Consider the following 23,172-nt stretch of genomic DNA (forward strand, 5'->3'; position numbering starts at 1 on the left):
CCAGGACTTCACAGAAATAAACTGGGAAGAACAGCTAGGAAATGCAAACCTGAACCAGTGCCTGGAAAAAATAAGCTCAGTAGCACTAAAAATTTGTTCAAACCGCATACCTCTAAGAAAAAAGAGGAAGAGATGCAGATTGGAACGGGAACGTCGTTCCCTATATTGGCGAAGAAAACGAATCGCGGAACAACTTGAGAGTCGCACCCTATCTCAAGAACGGCGAAGAAGGTTAGGTAGAGAAATAGAAACAATTGAACGGAAGCTACAAGAATCATACAGAACCCAGGAGAGGCAAAGAGAGCAAAAGGCCATCAGTGAAATAGAAAGAAATCCGAAATATTTCTTCTCCTATGCAAAATCAAGTTCAAAAACCACATCTAGTATCGGGCCCCTGCGAAAGGGAGATGGAACTTTCACCGATGCCAACAAAGAAATGAGCGAGCTACTGAGGACGCAGTACGACTCTGTTTTCAGCGAGCCATTAAACACACTAAAGATTGATAACCCAAATGAATTTTTCATGGATACGATACCAACATCAAATCATATATCAGACGTCACCCTATCCCCACTGGATTTTGAAGAAGCCATAAACAGTATGCATATGCACTCTGCACCAGGCCCGGATTCTTGGAACTTCATATTCATCAAGAACTGTAAAAAACCACTATCGCAGGCCCTCCACATTCTGTGGAGACAAAGCCTAGATACTGGCGTTATTCCTGATATACTAAAAACAGCAGAGATAGCACCACTTCATAAAGGAGGAAATAAGGCAGAGGCAAAAAATTACAGACCGATAGCGCTAACATCGCACATCATAAAAAATTTTGAGAGAGTGCTAAGAAGTAAAATCACAAAATACATGGAATCACAGCAACTCCATAATCCCGGACAACATGGTTTCAGAACAGGGCGCTCTTGCCTGTCGCAGTTGCTGGACCACTATGATATGGCATTAGATGCTATGGAAGACAAACATAACGCGGATGTAATTTACACAGATTTCGCAAAAGCTTTTGATAAATGTGACCATGGTGTTATTGCACATAAAATGCGTTCAAAAGGAATTACCGGAAAAATAGGCAGATGGATCTACAATTTCCTGACCCACAGAACCCAATGTGTAATAGTCAACAAAATAAAATCCAGCCCATCAACCGTGAAGAGCTCAGTCCCCCAGGGTACTGTGCTTGCTCCAGTACTTTTTCTCATCCTCATTTCGGACATAGACAAGAACACAACCTATAGCACTGTATCATCCTTTGCAGATGACACTAGGATCTTCATGAGAGTAGGCAACATAGAGGACACGGCGAACCTCCAGTCAGATGTAGATCAGGTCTTTCTATGGGCTACAGAAAATAATATGGTGTTTAACGAAGAAAAGTTCCAGCTCATGCGCTATGGAAAAAATGAAAATATAAAAACGGAAACCACGTACAAAACTCAGGCAAATCATAACGTAGAACGAAAAGGCAATGTAAAGGATCTGGGTGTACTCATGTCGGAAGACCTTACCTTTAAAGAACACAATAAAGTAGCCGTCACAACTGCAAGAAAAATGACAGGTTGGATAACAAGAACTTTGCACACTAGAGATGTTATACCGATGATGATACTTTTCAAAACGCTTGTGCTCTCTAGAGTGGAGTACTGCTGCACAATGACAGCACCTTTCAAAGCTGGAGAAATTACTGACCTGGAGAGCGTGCAGAGATCCTTTACTGCTAGAATCCACTCAGTAAAACATCTAAACTATTGGGACCGACTAAAGAGCCTAAAACTGTACTCCCTTGAGCGCAGGCGGGAGAGGTACATAATAATTTACACGTGGAAAATATTAGAGGGGCTGGTCCCAAACCTGCACACAGAAATAACATCACATGAGACCAGAAGACATGGCAGGATGTGCAGAATACCCCCGTTGAAAAGCAGAGGTGCAACAGGTACTCTGAGAGAGAACTCTATCAACATCAGAGGCCCAAGACTGTTCAACACGCTTCCACTACACATAAGGGACATAACTGGCCGACCCCTCACAGTGTTCAAGAGAGAACTGGATAAGCACCTCCAAAGGATACCTGATCAACCAGGCTGTGACTCGTACGTCAGGCTGCGAGCAGCCGCGTCCAACAGCCTGGTTGATCAGTCCGGCAACCAGGAGGTCTGGTCGACGACCGGGCCGCGGGGACGCTAAGCCCCGGAAGCACCTCAAGGCAACCTCAAGGTAACCACAGGAATATCCTTAAAAAAAAAACATTCTGCCATAGCCACTATGCTAGTCTGACGTAGTTTTCGCTTTGTCGGCCAACCAAGTGAAACTACTGTCTCTAGTGGTTTCTAGTGCATTTCATATACTTGCAACATCGTCGTGTGTCGGCAGGGAACGTAACAGAAGCCGGAAACTCTTCGTATTTGCGTGTATTCCAGGAAGTGTATTTGACTGGAAATATAGCAGTGGGTAAACACACGAACAGGTGTAACAGACTGTGTCGTGACTCCCCACCTCCAGTGATCATCAGACTTTATGTGATCTCCTGCTAGTGTCACATAGCAGGAGTGTCCGCGGAAAACAATATATATCTAGGGATATTTCAGTGATACAGGAACTAAACACAGTCAGATAACTTTTAAAGTGTGTCTCAACATATTAACCAATATATCATAGTGATTACCATCCGACCGTTTGTGTTCAAGAAAAAAATCAGTGAAATTCGTGTGTAGTCAAGGCCTGCCCTCGTGGTGCCTTAGGCGATAGTTGCCAAGTCGTCAATAAATCACATCTCTCGCTATTGAAACATCAAGTAATCAGTGCCCATAGTGCTAAGCTCTCTATGCAAAACCTGTGTCTATTATAACAAAAATTTAGATATCATATTTTAATATCAAGTGAACAAATTATACACAAAATAAGTCCGTCGTGTGTATGTAAACAAGGGCCACTTGGAGGTAGGCCCACTCCAGTACCCTCTGTGTGTGTATTCTTTCAAATAGTGTAACGTACTCAGGTAACTAGTGCCCAGACACAGAAACTAGAAACTAGACACAGTGGTAGCAACACTGGCCATCCATACAGCCTCCTCCAGGCCTGTCTCAAGCTGGTAAACACCACGGTCAATACCCACGGCCAGCACCCACGGTCAACACCCGCGGTCAACCCCCCCACCTTGTAAGACCTTGTAAGACCATCACCAGTGAACAGAAGTGTCCAAAAATGGCTTTGATAAAAACGTGCATAGAATGCAACATGAAGGTAGATTACCAACAGAGCTTTCAATACCAACTCTGTTCAGCAGCCATACACAAAAAATGTGCCAACATGACTAACAATCCAAGGATAAATGGTCCCAGTGACCACTCTGTGTACTGGCTCTGCAAAAAGGATGATGTAACATTTTTTAAATTGATGGAAATCCTGGATAAAACTCCCGCCGAAAACAGAGAATTACTAATTAATGCCTGCATAGCAATTTCTAATGTCTTCAAACAAACTGTTCATGACACCAAGGTACAACCAGCTGTAGCACAGAGCTCGGTGGCAGCGGCGCCTGAGCAGGGCGCGGAGTCGGGGACGCCTGAGCGGGGCGCGGAGTCGGGGATGCCTGAGCAGGGCGCAGAGTCGGGGATGCCTGAGCAGGGCGCGGAGTCGGGGATGCCTGAGCAGGGCGCGGAGTCGGGGATGCCTGAGCAGGGCGCGGAGTCGGGGATGCCTGAGCAGGGCGCGGATTCGGGGATGCCTGAGCAGGGCGCGGAGTCGGGGATGCCTGAGCAGGGCGCAGATTCGGGGATGCCTGAGCAGGGCGCGGAGTCGGGGATGCCTGAGCAGGGCGCGGAGTCGGGGATGCCTGAGCAGGGCGCGGAGTCGGGGATGCCTGAGCAGGGCGCGGATTCGGGGATGCCTGAGCAGGGCGCGGAGTCGGGGATGCCTGAGCAGGGCGCAGATTCGGGGATGCCTGAGCAGGGCGCGGAGTCGGGGATGCCTGAGCAGGGCGCGGAGTCGGGGACGCCTGAGCAGGGCGCGGAGTCGGGGACGCCTGAGCAGGGCACGGAGTCGGGGACGCGTGAGCAGGGCGCGGAGTCGGGGACGCCTGAGCAGGGCGCGGAGTCGGGGACCCCTGAGCAGGGCGCGGAGTCGGGGATGCCTGAGCAGGACGCGGAGTCGGGGACCCCTGAGCAGAGCGCGGAGTCGGGGACCCCTGAGCGGAGCGCGGTGTCACAGGCCCCGGAGCAGAGCACGGTGTCACAGGCCCCGGAGCAGAGCGCGGTGTCACAGGCACCGGAGCAGAGCGCGGTGTCACAGGCACCGGAGCAGAGCACAGTGTCACAGGCCCCGGAGCAGAGCGCAGTGGCACAGGCGCCGGAGCAGAGCACGGTGTCACAGGCACCGGAGCAGAGCGCAGTGTCACAGACCCCGGAGCAGGGCACAGTGTCACAGGCCCCGGAGCAGAGCGCGGTGGCACAGGCCCCGGAGCAGGGCACAGTGTCACAGGCACCGGAGCAGGGCACAGTGTCGGGGACGCCGCAGCAGAGTGCGGTCCCTGGCAAAGGGAAACCAACAATACAAGGCCCCAAAATCTGCTGGTATTACAAATGGGCTACCTGTAAGCATGGGGAATCGGGAAGAATAAATGGAACATGTACATACGATCACCCTAGAAAGTGCAACAAGTGTACGATCACCCTACTCCTCAATACAGGTAAATGTACCAAAAGCTGTAAATTCTTTCACCCAGAAATTTGCAAGAACTCTTTGGACAGGAAAGAGTGCTTCAATGCTGAATGTCCAGCTTTTCATATAAGAGGTACCAGACGAATAAAACCGACAGACTACCACTATGAAAACAGCCACTACTCCATCAACCGGGATAATTTTTTAGCAAGAGGAGGAGGAGAAGAATGGCTAAAAATGACCAGACTCTACCACCAACTCGGTCAAATGCTAGAGAGGACGCAAACACAGTGGCCTCCTTACCAGAGCCTCAGATATTAACACCAAGTAAGGCATCCAGCACTTCCACTAACACGATAACATCATTTATATTTGCCAACATCCAGGGTATAAAAACACGCAAATCCAACAAAGTTCACTTTATAGATGGTCTCCTTCATGAGGCAAATGCAGTGTTTGCAGCCCTAACAGAAACTCACCCAAAGGACTACCTTGATGGTGAAATATGGATCTCAGAATACAATCTCTTCAGATGTGATAGGAAACACCGGCTTCAGGGTGGGGTCAGCCTCTACATCAAAGACACACTCATCTGTACTGAGCTGCTAAACACCTCAAATGATATGGTGGAAGTGCTGATAGTCAAAATTGAGATCCTAAATGTAGTTGTTGTCCTTGTATATAAGTCACCGGAGGCAAACCCTCAGCAGTTTAAAGACCAACTAATGAAAATAGAACACTGCTTGGAAAACCTCGCAAATCCAGCTCCGAACATCATCCTGCTTGGGGACTTCAACCTACGGCACCTGAAATGGAAGCACCTGGCTAATACAGTAATATCAGAAAGAATACCAGGAAGTAGCCTAAATGAACAGGCACATGCAAATGACCTGCTACGGATGTGCGATAAGTTTGCCTTAAACCAGCAAATAGTAGAACCAACTAGGAAGGAGAACACGCTGGACCTCATTTTCACTAATAATGATGAGTTGATCGGGAACATAATGATTACAAATACCTGTTACTCAGATCACAACTTAATTGAAGATCTGACAACCATGGGGAATGGACCTTCAAAACCAGTCCAGATTCCCGGTGGAGGAGATTTCAGCAAATTCAACTTCAATAATAAACAGATAAACTGGGAGCAAATAAACCAGGACTTCACAGAAATAAGCTGGGAAGAACAGCTAGAAAATGCAAACCTGAACCAGTGCCTGGAAAAAATAAGCTCAGTAGCACTAGAAATATGTTCAAACCGCATACCCCTAAGAAAAAAGAGAAAGAGATGCAGATTGGAACGGGAACGTCGTTCCCTATATAGGCGAAGAAAACGAATCGCGGAACAACTTGAGAGTCGCACCCTATCTCAAGAACGGCGAAGAAGGTTAGGTAGAGAAATAGAAACAATTGAACTCAAGCTACAAGAATCATACAAAACCCAGGAGAGGCAAAGAGAGCAAAAGGCCATCAGTGAAATAGAGAGAAATCCGAAATATTTTTTCTCCTATGCAAAATCAAGATCAAAAACCACATCTAGTATCGGGCCCCTGCGAAAGGGAGATGGAACTTTCACCGATTACAACAAAGAAATGTGCGAGTTACTGAGGAAGCAGTACGACTCTGTTTTCAGCGAGCCATTAAATGCACTAAAGATTGATAACCCAAATGAATTTTTCATGGATATGATAATAACATCAAATCATATATCAGACGTCACCCTATCGCCACTAGATTTTGAAGAAGCCATAAACAGTATGCCTATGCACTCTGCACCAGGCCCGGATTCTTGGAACTCCATATTCCTCAAGAACTGTAAAAAACCACTATCGCAGGCCCTTCACATTCTGTGGAGACAGCCTAGATACTGGCGTTATCCCTGACATACTAAAAACAGCAGAGATAGCACCACTCCATAAAGGAGGAAATAAGGCAGAGGCAAAAAATTACAGATCGATAGCACTAACATCGCACATCATAAAAAATTTTGAGAGAGTGCTAAGAAGTAAGATCACAAAATACATGGAATCACAGCATCTCCATAACCCCGGACAACATGGTTTCAGAACAGGGCGCTCTTGCCTGTCGCAGTTGCTGGACCTCTATGATATGGCATTAGATGCTATGGTAGACAAACAAAATGCTGATGTAATTTACACAGATTTCGCAAAAGCCTTTGATAAATGTGACCATGGTGTTATTGCACATAAAATGCGTTCAAAAGGAATTACCGGGAAAATAGGCAGATAGATCTACAATTTCCTGACTAACAGAACCCAATGTCTAATAGTCAACAAAATAAAATCCAGCCCATCAACCGTGAAGAGCTCAGTCCCCCAGGGTACTGTGCTTTCTCCAGTACTTTTTCTCATCCTCATATCGGACATAGACCAGAACACAACCTATAGCACTGTATCATCCTTTGCAGATGACACTAGGATTTCCATGAGAGTTGGCAACATAGAGGACACGGCAAACTTCCAATCAGATGTAGATCAGGTCTTTCTATGGGCTACAGAAAATAATATGGTGTTTAACGAGGATAAGTTCCAGCTCATGCGCTACGGAAAAATTGAAAATATAAAAATAGAAACCACGTACAAAACTCAGGCAAATCATAATATAGAACGAAAAGGCAATGTAAAGGATCTGGGTGTACTCATGTCGGAAGACCTTACCTTTAAAGAACACAATAAAGTAGCCGTCACAACTGCAAGAAAAATGACAGGTTGGATAACAAGAACTTTCCACACTAGAGATGCTATACCGATGATGATACTTTTCAAAACGCTTGTGCTCTCTAGAGTAGAGTACTGCTGCACAATGACAGCCCCTTTCAAAGCTGGAGAAATTGCTGACCTGGAGAGCGTGCAGAGATCCTTTACTGCTAGAATCCACTCAGTAAAACATCTAAATTACTGGGACCGACTAAAGAGCCTAAATCTGTACTCCCTTGAGCGCAGGCGGGAGAGATACATAATAATTTACACGTGGAAAATAATTGAGGGGCTGGTCCCAAACCTGCACACAGAAATAACATCACATGAGACCAGGAGGCATGGCAGGATGTGCAGAATACCCCCGTTGAAATGCAGAGGTGCAACAGGTACTCTGAGAGAACTCTATCAACATCAGAGGCCCGAGACTGTTCAATACGCTTCCACTACACATAAGGGGCATAACTGGCCGACCCCTCACAGTGTTCAAGAGAGAACTGGATAAGCACCTCCAAAGGATACCTGATCAACCAGGCTGTGACTCATACGTCAGGCTGCGAGCAGCCGCGTCAAACAGCCTGGTTGATCAGTCCAGCAACCAGGAGGCCTGGTCGACGACCGGGCCGCGGGGACACTAAGCCCCGGAAGCACCTCAAGGTAACCTCAAGGTAAGGTAGCAGTGGAGAGATCTGGGAATGTCTTCCCAGTGTTCAAGGCAGTTTTCCACTAGAAATTCGCGGGAATTTCGAACAATAGTGATGGATAATTGTGCTATGCTGTGTTTGCCGCCATTTTGTGCAAGCACTCTGCTTCGCCCCTGAGGGAGGTGCAAAGCCACCTAGTGAGGGGTGGGTATGAGCTGTACCGAGCCATGTCGTGCTCAACACAGCTCATCGCAGGGTACTCTAGCCTAGCTGCGTCACCTTGGGAGGTAGCCACGGCCGATCTACGAATCTACAGTGCTGCAGCTTCATTGTGTGTGCATGGTAGTATGATGGAATGGGTAGGCTGGTGTAATTGAGAACGTACCCCTGTGTCGATTTTGGTGATTTATATCTCTAAGGCTGATTTCCAGTTCAGGTGATCTGCCCCCATTGTCACTATAGCACCTGATAGGTGATTGAAGCGCGGAGCACATGAGATTTCACCCCTATTTAACGCCGTTTCCGTCAAGGAGCGGTTGAACTGAGTATAATGTGCGTACATGTGTGTGAGTGTTTGGACACAGGAGACACATTCAGCTGTGTATTTAAGTAGTACTGGACTCCATACTGGTGGGGTTTGTGTTGATTACATTTCTAGGTGAATTGTGTCATGTCATGTCATGCTCACAAGTGTAGTCCTTTGCCGGAGATCCCGTTCCGGTCATCAGGTTATGGTAGGGGTAAAGTGTTGTAACACCGGGGTTTTCCTGGCATAGGATATTGTGGATTGTTACCAGTGTGTGTGTTTATATACAGGTGTTGTGTTTCCCCGGGTTTTGACAAGTGTAATTTATACCTGACTGACATGCTTAACGTAATTTGGTGGATTTCTGGCGAAGAGTGAGTAATGTCACGGTCGTGTTTGACCGCTCTGTTAAGTAACGTAAATTCTTGGGAGTAATTATCGATCCGTGGGATCGCTAATCACTTGCCCAAGTTGATTAGGAGAGTGTTATTTCCTTAGTGTTCCACATTAGCGTTTAATAACAGAGAGCTACAGGTGAGGTCAGTGGGTATGATACATAATCATAGTGTCATGAAGCCGAGTGTGTTATTAGTGTGTTTCATTAATTGTCATGGCAAGTGAGTTGCAATGCTTGGGCCGTGTTCTAATTAATTGGTTTAAATCACCGTGTGTGTTATTGCTGTTGTTTCAGCCAATTGTTGGGCCGTGTTTTAATTGTTTTAGATCATCGAGTGTTGATTTACTGTGTCGTGGGTGAACTCGTCAGTGGGCCGAGTACTTGGTGTTATATACAGACAGAGTACCGAGTACTCTGTATATTTGGTTGTCCAGTATTCAGTGAGCGTTGATTGAGAGGGTAATTAACGTAACGTCACAAAGGGAACACCCATTGCTTATAGAGGAATTGTTCACAAAATAATTTGAGTTAACATAAAATACGTTTGGGTTAATTAATTTCCAAGGAACAGTTGCTTTGGTCGGTCAAGGGATATAGGGCCAAAAACAGCCACTTCAGGCGAAGTGGGAGTTGTGCTCTAGCTGTCGTGAGGTGCAGACGTGTCGCCTGGCCTCTCCAGTAGTTGGAGTGTTTGCCACTTTCGTCGGCAGGGGGTGTGGGTGTCTCTACCCTCCTGCTGTTCCTGGCTGGTGTGGACGTGGCGCTTTTGAAATGGGTGGCCATCTTCTCTGTTGTGAGGGTCAACTTGTGGGTTTGGAGTTTACTGGTCGTGCGGGATACCCTGTCGTGGGGATGGTCATGTATAACATGCTCCATATCCCGGTCATGGAAATCTACGGTGTTGAGCTGGTAAGTGCTCACCGTGTGGTTATCAAGTTTGTGGGAGAAGCGGTGTACCGTGACTTTATCCGGTGGTACGAGGGACGTACCTTGCAGCTGCAGGATGGCACCGGATCTGTGTCTATTTCGGATCGTAGCGGTGCCATGACGTATGTGAGTGTCCATGGGCCCCCCCATGGAGTTTCCCGAGACCCTCCTCCGGCGTTTCTTCCACCGGTTTGGCGCCGTCGTCAGTGTGCGGTTGTACACGCAGTCTTCTGGCAAGTATGCGGGTGTGAAGACCAACATTCGTACCCTAGGGATGCGCTTAAGGTCAGACATTCCATCCTCTGTCCAGCTTTTAGGGTACTCCATACGGGTGTACTATGCACGGCAACCGCAGACGTGTTTTCGCTGTGGACTGTTGGGCCATCAGGCTGCCGGGTGCACTGAGGCTGCGGCTGCTCCCGTGAACATGTTCAAGGAAGAGGATTTCCTGCCACTCCCCCTGGAGGAGGACTCCGGGGGTGAGGAGGTGAGTGTCCCGTTGGATGCTGCGGCTCCCTCTGCTTCGCCTGTCCTTCCTTCAGTTGTTGAGGACCCTCCTCCGGGTGTTGCCATGCCGTCGGATGTTCTTCCTGATCCCGTCGCTGTCCCCGCTGCTCCCGATGGCCTTAGGGGCGATCTCTGTGCGTCGTCGGCGCTCTCCTCTTCCTTGTCTTCTGCTCCTGTGCCTGGCCCTGCGCCCTCGCCTTGTGTTCCGTCTGTGATGGGTGCTGGGGTGGCGGTGCCGCCTCCTGCTGTGTGCGGTCTGGTTCCACCTGTGGTTAAGGCTACTGCTGTTCTGTGTTCTGCGTCCGGCTGGTGGTATCCGTGTTTCTGGGTCCGCATCCGGCTCGGACGATGTCCGGACGGAGCCCAAACGTTCCCGGCTTTCATCTTCTGCCTGGGCTGATGTTGGTGACTTCAGTGACTGTGGGTCTTCAGGTGTTGATGTGGATCCGGATGCATCGATGTTTACGCAGTTAGTGGTGGCGGAGGTCCATGTGCCTACTGATGCTGGTGCCTGTGTCTCGGACGTTACTTCTGTTCTTTCTCCACCAGGGGGCTCTCCGCAGTGTGGGGTGGTGGCTTCCACTGACAGGAATGGTATGGATAATGGTGCTGGGCGTAGTCTGGTGGTGACCTTACGGAAGGATGCGCGCTGTCCGGATTCCCTGCCGTTGTCTGGTGGTGTGCCTGTGGCCCTGTGGGATAATGGTGCCCCTGTGATGGTGCCCTCTGTCAAGTTCGCTCCTGTTAGGATGCACGTTGGGGCCCTGGAGGGCGTGTTGCCGGCGTCTGTGATGCCACCGGGTCACTGGACGACGATTGCCGAGTTACTGCTGTCTGACGAACGAAGAACTTTCATGGTAGGCAGGTTCCCTACGTGTGGGGACACGTGGCGGCTACTCTCCTCGTCAGTAGTACCATCTGGGTCCCCTGTTTGCGGGTGTTTGTTGCCAGGGTTCAGGATGTTATGGCTTTCCCGGTGGATGGCCGAGGCCCTTGGCGGTGGTTGCTCTGGGAAGCGTTCCATGTGCGGTTCCTGAGTGCCCAGTTCCCGGTCAAGTATGTCCACTGATGTCCAGTTTATTTGCTTTATGTAGTGCTGTGTGCCCCTCTGGCTGTTTGTTTGCCCTATTGTGTTATGTGCTCGTGCCTCTCCCTTTGTTTGTTGCAAGGCCGGTGGTTTGGTGTGTGTGTTCTTGTTCATGTGTTTGTTTTGTGTTGTTACTATGCCCTGTGTGTTATATTTATGCCTTACATGTTGTATTGTTTTTTCTTTTGTTTTTATTTATGGCTTGTTGCATGTTATGATTTTATTGTGCTATATTTCATGTTGTACTTCATGATGTGCTTTGTTGTCAGTCCTTCCGGCTGGTGCTTCTGTTTATTTGTTTCATTTGTTACTCTGTTTTGTTTTCTTGTCCTTATTTGCTTGAAATGTTTCCTTGTTTATATTGCTTTTTATTTTGTGTTATGTTCTTGTCTTGATGTATGCTGTCTTTCTCTTGCGTTTCTCTAGTTTTGCTTATTGTTGTACTGTGCTGTCGGTCCTTCTGGCCTATTATTTTTTTTTTTGGGGGGGGGGTGTTTGTTGTTGTGTTTCCTACATAAATACAATAAAACAACATAGGAAACATAACAACAAAGCCTCCCCCCCCCCAAAAAAAAAATAGTGTTGTTTTATTGTATTTATTGTATTTAACTTGCATGCTTGCATGCAAAAAAAAATAAAAAAAAAACACTTCAGGTGAAGTCAGATGGTGGTGTAGGAATTCAGGTAAGGCTGACGGCTTGCAATAAGTAACGGTCTGTTGCAAATTATCTGTCAGTTGGACAAGTAATTAAGGGTTCACGGAAGTCAAAGTAGTTATTTCCGATCAGAGTTTGATTGACTCACACAAGGACTACATTGTTCATTAACGCACCGTCTGTTATTAATATCTGTCAGTTGGACAGATAACTTGAGTGACTCTTTTGTTAATAAACTCATTGTTAAGTAACGTAGACGTGGGGATTAATTATCAGTCCATTGGATAGTTAACTGGTCACCTGAGTTAATCGGGATAAGAAGTGCCACAGAGGGAATTCATTTCTTTGATGTAATTGTTGAGCCAGTGTTGAGTGTAACGTATTCGTGTACAATTAATTGTTGATTCGAGGAATAGAAATGAATAAACTGTGTTGTTAATTTGAACGCTGTCTTCCGTTACTCCCCACGCATTATTAATTTATCTTTGTTCTGCCTCGATCTCTGAAATTATTGCTATTAATTTGAGACTGCTTCATGAGACTTGGGCTAGATTCATAGCACCTCACATCTACAAATTTGATGTGAGGACCGCTGATCTACTCATCAGAATCACTCCGGCGATTAGCGAAGGTTGACGGCCAAGTGTACGGAATTTCAAACTTTTGAGGTCTTGGCGTTTGCTCGCGCCTTCATAATTTTTCTATGGTCTTTAGAGTGGGGAATGAGCTGCTTGCAACACTTAATTTAACGTGTTAGCTAAGCAGTTCCTTCCTTAGGAGGTCCATCTAGACTTTAAGTTGAAAGTTGACGGATGTATTAGAATTGTTATGAAAAATCTCATAATCACACTGACCTAACAAATTCACAAAGACCTGAAAACTGTAGCATTTAACATGATAAATATCATGATGAAATATTCATATATGGAACTAATAGAACAAGAACTCGGCAATGTGATGTTATAGTGGCCAGAATATGCCTGGGATATAAACGTATCTGGCAGCTTTATAAAAACCCAATCGTCGAATACACACTGTGTCAAGTTTGTGAAAGAGAAACATGTACTCCCTTGAATATTATATTGTAGAAAGTTCCATATTGATTGATATTCGTCCTCCTGGGCTGAGATATGTTGAACTCTGGATATACTGTCTGAATCTTGGGACACTTGATAATATACTGGACTTGTACCCAAGATTGACTATGCAATGTATCAGATATACAATGTATGTGTTGTACTCATAACCTTAGTTTGTGAAAGCCTCTTAATCACTTTCACTGGTTAAGTGATTATTAACACACTAGTTCCTATATCAGCTATCTTAACCTGTCAGAGTAGGAGAGATATAAATGTATATTTGCATATATACATGTATGTATGAGTATACAGGATATGTGTAACCTTGTATGAAATGCATTTATAACCTCGTCATGAAACATACTAGCTCTATCAAGCCACAGCAACCTTTCCCTGTCTCCCGGTCCTCCCTATCTTTCCCCCTCTCCCCAGCCCCCTCGTCCTCCAAACCATTCCCCACTACCCTGTGCCCTCGTCCTCCCCCATCATTTCCCCCCGCACCCCCGTCCCTTTGTCCTCCTCACCATCTCCCACTCCAGTGTCCCCTCGTCCTCCCCACCATTACCCCCCCAACCCCTGTCCCCTCGTCCTCCCCACCATTACCCCCCCAACCCCTGTCCCCTCGTCCTCCCCACCATTACCCCCCCAACCCCTGTCCCCTCGTCCTCCCCACCATTACCCCCCCAACCCCTGTCCCCTCGTCCTCCCCACCATTACCCCCCCAACCCCTGTCCCCTCGTCCTCCCCACCATCCCCTACTCCCATCCCCTCGTCTTCCCCACCATTTTCCACTCTCTTGTCCAATGCATTCCCAAATGATCCGATTTTCCATAAGAAAATTGGGACAATCAAATGATCTAATGTTCCCATCACTGTTATATAAGAAAAACCTTTAAAAAACGAAATGAAAAAAAATAAAAAATAACTATACTCAGAAAATGAACCGTAGGGTAAATAACACAGCTGAATTTCACCGCAATGTCACACAGAATAATTAAATCAAAATGAAAATATATCAAAATCTATGTAAAATCAATTTGTCAATGCAATTAGAAACCTTGAAATGGAATCGCAACATATTTAGCATAGCGTGTGTTGCTATTTCGTGCAACTGATGGCGCTGTTTTTCAAAAGACGCATGCTTTTGCCTGTCACAAGTGTGGCATTTATATAATAGGTATATAAAAACACGTGCGAGTTGGAATGGAACGTTGCACCAAAATTGCACCACTGCACACATGAAAAATACCGTTTAAAAAAAAAATGTTTTTTTCCCCAGTCACAGACATGACATCTATATAATATACATATAAAAACCCGCGCGGATGCGAATTGAACGTTGTGTGAAAATTTCAAAGAAATCGGTGAAGAACTTTCAAAGATTACCGATTTTGAACAAAGGAACATTTATATTTTTATTAATATAGACTAGCCGTACCCAGCCACGCGTTGCTGTGGCTCAGCACCGCATGTGCGTTGCTGAGCCACGGCAACCTTCCCTATCTCCCAGTCCTCCCCACCTTCCCCCCCCTGCCCCATCCCTTTGTCTTCCCCCATTATTTATCTTCCCCATCCCCCCTCGTCCTCCCCAACATTCTCCCCTCTTCCAGCCCTTTATCCTCTCCACCATTTTCCACTCCAGCGTCCTCCTAACTATTCCCCACTCCACAATCACCATCCCCTCGTCCTCCCCACCATCTCCCACTCCTCCATCCCCTCGTTCTCCCTCCTATTCATCCCTCCCCTGTCCCCTCGTCCTCCCCACCATTCTCAATTCCCTGTTTTTCGTCCCCATTATCCCCTTCTCCCCTCGTCCTCCCACCAGTTACCCCCCTTCCCTGTCCCCTCCTCCTCCCCACCATTCACCACTCCCGTCCCCTCGTCCTCCCCACCATTCCCCACTCCCTCATCTGATGCATTCCCAAATGATCTGATGTTCCCATCAGAAAATTGGGAACATCAAATGATCTCATGTTCCTATCACTAAAATATAAGAAAAACAGTTAATAAAACTAAATGAAAAAAAATTAAAAAATAAACACAAACTATACTTATGAAATGAACGGTATGGTAAACAACACACCTCAATTAGAATGCAATGGCACACAAAAAAATAAATAAAAATGAAAATAAATTTAAATTGATGAAAATTCAAGTTATCAATGAAATCGGAAACATTGAAATGGAATCGTAACACATTTAGTATAACGTGTGTTGCTCTTACGTGCAACAGATGGCGCTGTTTTAAACAAAACGTGTTTTTATCTGTCACCGGTGTGGCATCTATACTTATACTTACGAAATGAACAGTATGGTAAACAACACAGCTCAATTCTAACGCAATGTCACAGAAAATAATTAAATCAAAACGAAAATAAATCGAAATCTATGAAAATTCAATTTATCAATGCAATCAGAAACATTAAAATAGGATCGTAACATATTTAGTATTGTGTATTTTCCTATTACATGCAATAGATGGCGCTGTTTTTAAGAATAAGCATTTTTTTCTGTCACAGGGTGAGGCATGTATATAGTAGGAATATAAGAACACGCGCCTATTTGAATGCAACGTTGTGTCAAAATTTCAAAGCAATCTGTTAAAAAGTTTGGAACATTTCCCCTCACATGAAAAACAAACGAAAAACACAGTTTTCAAAAAAAAAAAAAAATTTCTCGTCACAGACGTGACATCTATATAGTATGTATATAAAAAACCCGCTCGGATGCGAATGGAACGTTGTGTGAACAGTTCTAACCAATCGGTGAAGAACATTTGGAGATTAGTAATTTTGAGCAAACAAACATTTACATTTTTATTTATATAGATGTATTATGAATGTATGTTCGATTAGTATTTTGAAAGCACTACAATCATCTTCTGTGGTTGAGTGCTCAATAAATCACTGAACTATATGTTAGAACCTATCTCTAACCCTGTCCATGGAGGTTACCTTGCAATGACGATTGCCGTCACCGCGGCCCGGTCCCCAACCAGGCCTCCTAGTTGCTGGTCTGATCAACCAGGCTGTTAAACATCTTCTTATGAAGAACATAAGAAATTTTATATGTGCTGGTTAGCATTGTAAATTTGTGGCCAGCGTCTGAGGTTAAATAATAACAAATTACACACATGCGCACAAACTGTCTTGGTTCCTTATGATTGAGTTCAAAGCCTTATCCTCGTGGACACAGAATATGTGTAAAATTTTCACTGTTGTATGTACAGTTATAAATCACAAAGCCTATCATGGTCGTAGTGACTTGGGAACAATCATGCACTTAAAATGAATTGCATTATAGATATCGAAATGTTATGACACTTGACTCACGTTGACAGCTACACGATAACAGTTATCAGTTATCTTTTCTTAAATAATTTGCTATAGGCCTAATTAATTCTTTATTCATTTTATTAATACCTCAATAATAGTGCTTAGTAGAAAGAGATAACTGATGTATATGGAAATTAGAAAGTATATGTGTGGTATGGTAAGGAAACATTTCATTGATTCAAATTGTAAATTGTAGAAAAGTTTTTTTGTTTTTTTTTTGAGATATATACAAGAGTTGTTACATTCTTGTACAGTTACTAGTACACGTAGCGTTTCGGGCAGGTCCCTGGAATACGACCCCCACGAAGAATCGTTGTTACAACCAAGTACACACGTTACTGTTGAGTTAAACAGAGGCTACAGTTAACGATTTGCGCCCAGTAAATCCTCCCCGGCCAGGATACGAACCCATGACAAAGCGTTTGCGGATCGCCAGGCGAGTGTCTTACCACTACACCACGGAGACTGTAAAGAAGACTGTAAAGACTGTTCAGAAAAATATTAGGCTAAATTATTATTCTGTAAATCGTTTATTAAAAATTGTGTCAAACTAATGCAGTGTTCATATTATTTTTATTTACCAATTGAAATTCACAAACGGAACTATAATATTAATGCACTAGACCTGAGTTAACTTTACAAAAGAGATAATAGAGTATGTAATAATCAGAAGAGTCGTCCGGTAGCACAGTTTCCCATCCTACAAGTAACTGCTCTCACTCTTCCAGAACGGTTGAGAAGTATCAGTTATGTTATTCTCCTCTCCAGTTTCTTATCAAGAATATGCTTGACACAGCTTGGTTATCTTAAAATTAGCTTGCACCTAGTACTGTCTTTTCCATCGGACAAGGTGTCCCTATTGTTGAGTGTTAGAGGAGAAGGAAAGTGCTCCGTTTGACAGAATCCGCACTCTAGACACGTTGATGGGGCAATAATCGACTTTCACACTTGCCGAATGGGGTCACCTACTTCTGATACTAAAATCAGATAAGCGTATCTTAGTTAAGTTCTATTGGTCGCTGATACCTGTGGCTCTTTGACATACAACAATAATTTTATGTGTTTCCAGTTATAACGTATGTATAGATCAAATTATCCAGTGTGTCATCTTCTGAATCCTGAACTGTTATCAGCGAGAGTACAGTAAAATACTGCTGTGACTGTCAATAATATAACAACGAATCAATGAGCATAGTGATATGCTGTTGCATTAATTGTTGGTTTGGTTAGAGTTCATAATTTAGAGGAGTGAAACGTTCTCTCGTATCTTCACTAGACATTCAGCCTTGGTGAATATCTTCACAAGACATTCAGCCTTGATTAATATCTTCACAAGACATTCAGCCTTGATTAATATCTTCACAAGACATTCAGCCTTGATTAATATCTTCACAAGACATTCAGCCTTGATTAATATCTTCACAAGACATTCAGCCTTGATTAATATCTTCACAAGACATTCAGCCTTGGTGAATATCTTCACAAGACATTCAGCCTTGATTAATGTCTTCACAAGACATTCAGCCTTCGTGAATATCTTCACAGGACATTCAGCCTTGATGAATATCTTCACTAGACATTCAGCCTTGATTAATATCTTCACAAGACATTCAGCCTTGATTAATGTCTTCACAAGACATTCAGCCTTGGTGAATATCTTCACAATACATTCAGCCTTGATGAATATCTTCACAAGACATTTAGCCTTGATTAATATCTTCACAAGACATTCAGCCTTGATTAATATCTTCACAAGACATTCAGCCTTGATTAATATCTTCACAAGACATTCAGCCTTGGTGAATATCTTCACAAGACATTCATCCTTGGTGAATATCTTCACAAGACATTCAGCCTTGGTGAATATCTTCACAAGACATTCAGCCTTGGTGAATATCTTCACAAGACATTCAGCCTTGATTAATATCTCCACAAGACATTCAGCCTTGGTGAATATCTTCACAAGACATTCAGCCTTGGTGAATATCTTCACAAGACATTCAGCCTTGGTGAATATCTTCACAAGACATTCAGCCTTGGTGAATATCTTCACAAGACATTCAGCCTTGGTGAATATCTTCACAAGACATTCAGCCTTGGTGAATATCTTCACAAGACATTCAGCCTTGGTGAATATCTTCACAAGACATTCAGCCTTGGTGAATATCTTCACAAGACATTCAGCCTTGGTGAATATCTTCACAAGACATTCAGCCTTGGTGAATATCTTCACAAGACATTCAGCCTTGGTGAATATCTTCACAAGACATTCAGCCTTGGTGAATATCTTCACAAGACATTCAGCCTTGGTGAATATCTTCACAAGACATTCAGCCTTGGTGATTATCTTCACAAGACATTCAGCCTTGGTGAATATGAGCCAATTCCCCAAATATAGATAAATATAACTAACGGCACTAAGTAAATAATACTTGAATAAAACGTTATAAGGAAAACAGTTAATTTAAAATAACATAATACTGTTTTCACAATTACAAATCATTATTAAATGCCAAACATCTTGGAAAATAAAAACATTTTCAAAATATGGTTTATTCTATGAAGAGAAAACAACTTACTTGAAGTGATGGCGCACTAAACTCTTCCATGCTGAGACCGTCTTCTGCCAGCGGAAACTCGAAAGGCCACGGTATTGCCTCAATAACTTTATCCTTGCTGTTAAAATAAGGGAAAATGTACCAAATTAATTAATGAAGCATTTAACTGAAACGAAATATGACACATAATAAAGACAGGTAGATAAAAAAATTTAAGCCAGCAAAAATACACTCATAATATTGAACAAGTAATTTATAAGCATATTCATCGACCAGCCCCTTCTCCTGTTGAAACAAAAGTTCCCACGTTGCTACAAGCATTACAATACTGTTATTATGCCATAACAGGCGTTCTGCCCATTCACCTGGACTGAATGGGTCTCGAACCCTGGACCCCACTCTTGTGAGGCCGTAGCTCTATCAACTCTTCTATGAACAATCTTAGATGAATGTTTCCAGAAGCAGCATCCTGCTGCCAGACTGGAATTTTGGCAGCAGGATGATGCTTCTGGAAACTTTCCTTTTAAGACTGCTCACAGTAGAGTGGATAGAGCTACGGCCTCTCACGCATGGGGTCCATGGTTCGAGACCCATACAGTTAAGGTGAATGGAATGTTTATTTCCAGGGAAATGTGAAGCGCAGTTTACAAGCGTTCGTACTATGTAGAAAGCTCTCTTCAGTTTGCAAGAAAAGTTCCCATGCTGTTAAAAGCCTTCAGTTGCTGAAAGAAGTCTTTTCTCATTTAAAAAACTCTTCTACACTATACCAAGCTTTCCCACGTTCTAGGAAGCTATCCCAATGTTGGAACGTGCATTCATAAGGCTGTAAGAAACCTTACTGGATGTAACGAGGGTTACCACGCTATGAGAAGGGTTCTCGGGTTGTAATAAGTATTACCATGCTATAAGAAGCGTTCTCGGTGTAAAGGAATAGAATTCCAGCTAGCTTACACATGGTTGATAGAAGAAGGCACACCGCATTTTGCTTTCAGCAGGTGCTATTACGATGTTGTCGTTGTCAGTTGCCCATCCTTTATGGACAAACCAACCCAAAATCCGTAGAGTGCCTATACTCAGATCAGGAGATCACCCTGTACACTTCCTACTCTCGGAGAGGGGCTCAGCGTCACACATTCAGGGGGGTGCGGCTCCAACACTGGCCTGGTTTTCACGTGAACACACCCAGCTCAAGCTGCTGTGACTACCCACTCTCTCCTTATATGGTATGGCCTCCTTAATCCCCCCATTCGTTTGAATTATAACTCTGTACCACCCTATCCACAGCTATGGTGCTTTCTCTCTCTCTCTTCTACTTCCTGGGAAGCCTCACTAGGACAAGGGCAAACACCTGTTCATTACAAATATATAATAACAGAACAGAACATATATAAAGCACTCACATACAATATATAAGGAAATAAACTTCAACACCTTATGATATTATAACCTGGTTGCAAACCAATACCATCAGGACTCCATCAGCTGTTTATACCAAGTGGTTGTCCAACTCCTGGCTTGCCACTTGTGCTACCAACCTCACCGAGGGGGTTAAACCTTGTACAACAAATATGGCATCATCATCCACTCCCTCAGCCGACCGGCTCCAGGGAGCCGGTCGGCCGAGTGGACAGCCCGCTGGGCTTGTGATCCTGTGGTCCCGGGTTCAATCCCGGGTGCCGGCAGGAAACAATGGGTAGAGTTTCTTTCGCCCTATGCCCCTGTTACCTAGCAGCAAAATAGGTACCTGGGTGTTAGTCAGCTGTCACGGGCTGCTTCCTGGGGGTGGAGGCCTGGTCGAGGACCGGACCGCGGGGACACTAAAGCCCCGAAATCATCTCAAGATAACCACCTTTCACTGCGTCTTGCACGCTAATGACAATCAAGCACTCTACCTACTCCCTACAAGTAGACAATAAGAACTTCCTTCCCACATCTGGGAGTTCACTACCCTGACATCATCAGGTTCTTCCAGGTTCATCTACCAGGATCTTCTACAGCTCTTCCAAGCTGCTGTACCATGAAGTTTCCCCTTGGACTCCAGTGGTACTCCACCACTGATTCCACAGAAGCATGTGAAACTTCACATCACTGCTCCTCTTCACACAGTTTGAGGTCCAGTTCCTCACTATGTGGCTTGCTCTTCCACAGAGTACAACGTCCACTCCTACGGCCTTGAAGTTCCACTCATTAACTTCTTCTCTGGCCTCAGAGTACTCCCATCAGCTCCTTCCTTAAACAAACCTGCAACCCATTGATACGCTAATAAAAATGTTCCTCTACACATATAACTGAAATGAACTACACACACAACAAATGTTTCACCCGACATCTACCTGCTTCCCACATACTGTGAGGTGACTTCCCCACATTTGGACGGGTCCATCCTCCGCCCTGCCAGCTGCGGGGCTCCTCAATCTCGAGTAATCTGGTGGCCCGGCCCTCAGTTGCCTCCCTGAGCTCAGCGGGATAGGATGTGCTGCTCCTTCCTCAACTGGTTCCCTCATCTTTATTTTATTATTTAGGCTTTCTGGCTTATCAAAACATGCCTAACATCTCACAAAACACTTGCTACGGCCGCTGGGCACACGGCCAACTACAAGCAATCACTGTTAACTGGTAAAAAGGACTCACCCAGAAATTGTTTCCTGCGCTCACACGGTTGCCCACGAAAAAGTTTTCAGGACGGCTACCAATTACCGTTGGAGTGCCACAGGGCAGCATCTTAGGACCTTTTCTATTTCTTATATATATCAATGATCTGCCTAATGACTCTAATATTCCTAAACCTATATTGTTTGCTGACGATACTACCCTTATCTATTCAGACCCCAACCCACATACACTAAATAATGTAGTAAATAATGAATTAAAAAAAGTCCACTTATGGATGTCAACTAACAAACTAACACTAAACATAGAAAAGACCTACTACATCTTATTTGGAAGCAAATCATCGAATGCAATTCAGCTACAGATAGACAACATTAACATCAGTAATAAAAATAATGGAAAGTTTCTTGGCCTATTCCTAGACAAGAGACTCAACTTCAGCACCCACATTCAACACATAACTAAGAAAGTCTCTAAAACGGTTGGAATACTCTCCAAAATAAGATATTATGTTCCTAACTCTGCTCTCCTCTCACTATATTATGCACTAATCTTTCCCTATCTTAATTATGGTGTCTGTGCAGGGGGGTCTACCACTTCAAACCACCTTAAGCCCATCATCACCCAGCAAAAATCAGCTATCAGAATAATAACAAACTCTGCTTTCAGACAACACTCAGCTCCGTTGTTTAAATCCCTTAACTTGCTAAATATTAACTCCCTCCACACATTTTCTTGTGTCAACTACATTTACAAAAACCTGTTCTTAAATGCAAACCATGCTCTGAAACTCTCCCTGGACAGATGTAATAGGACCCATTATCACCACACCAGAAATAAATATATCTTTGATATCCCCAGGGTCAAACTTAATCTGTGTAAACACTCTATGCAAATTAAGGGACCCAGTCTATGGAACTCACTCCCTAATGAATTGAAAAGCTGTCAAACTTTTGCCTCATTTAAAAACAAAAACAAAAAGTACCTAATTTCATCTTCGTAGTTTCTTACACTGAGCTTTAAATTTGCTCTGTATCTAGTGTTACCCAATCTCCCAATCTTAATGTACTTAATCCAAACAACTTTATCATTGTGTTCATTGCTGTCTTCTTTTATGTGCTAGCCATATGCTGTATTGTGCCTGCTAAGTTTTGTTAAACTACCATTCAAGCTGTCATTGCAATCACTCTGAGTTACCTATGTGCTTTAATATACCTACAATTTTTCTCTCATCTTTTATTTTTTTATGCTATGTAACTGTTATCATTTTTATAAATTTTGCAAGTATTTGCCTACTTATAAGTTTCTTAGATTAAGGACCTGCCTGAAACGCTGCGCGTACTAGTGGCTTTACAAGACTGTTATTACTATGCTATGTATCCTCACAATCCCAATGTATCTTCTTGTATATATACAAATAAATAAATAAATAAATAAAAATAAATTAGAAACAT

The 23,172-nt window shown here is 44.1% G+C and overlaps 1 protein-coding gene across 2 annotated transcripts in view; it reads right to left on the reverse strand.

The window, feature by feature from the left end:
• LOC138349749 (extended synaptotagmin-3-like) overlaps positions 1–23,172 on the reverse strand; it is a 493,790-nt gene that overhangs the window by 348,011 nt on the left and 122,607 nt on the right. For both annotated transcript variants that reach the window (XM_069300993.1, XM_069300992.1), the window contains exon 6: positions 19,130–19,226. In XM_069300993.1, coding sequence (XP_069157094.1) covers positions 19,130–19,226 — 97 coding nt within the window. The remainder of the gene's footprint in view (positions 1–19,129; positions 19,227–23,172) is intronic.

The sequence above is a fragment of the Procambarus clarkii genome, chromosome 45 (genome assembly GCF_040958095.1).
Source record: "Procambarus clarkii isolate CNS0578487 chromosome 45, FALCON_Pclarkii_2.0, whole genome shotgun sequence".
NCBI lineage: Eukaryota > Metazoa > Arthropoda > Malacostraca > Decapoda > Cambaridae > Procambarus > Procambarus clarkii.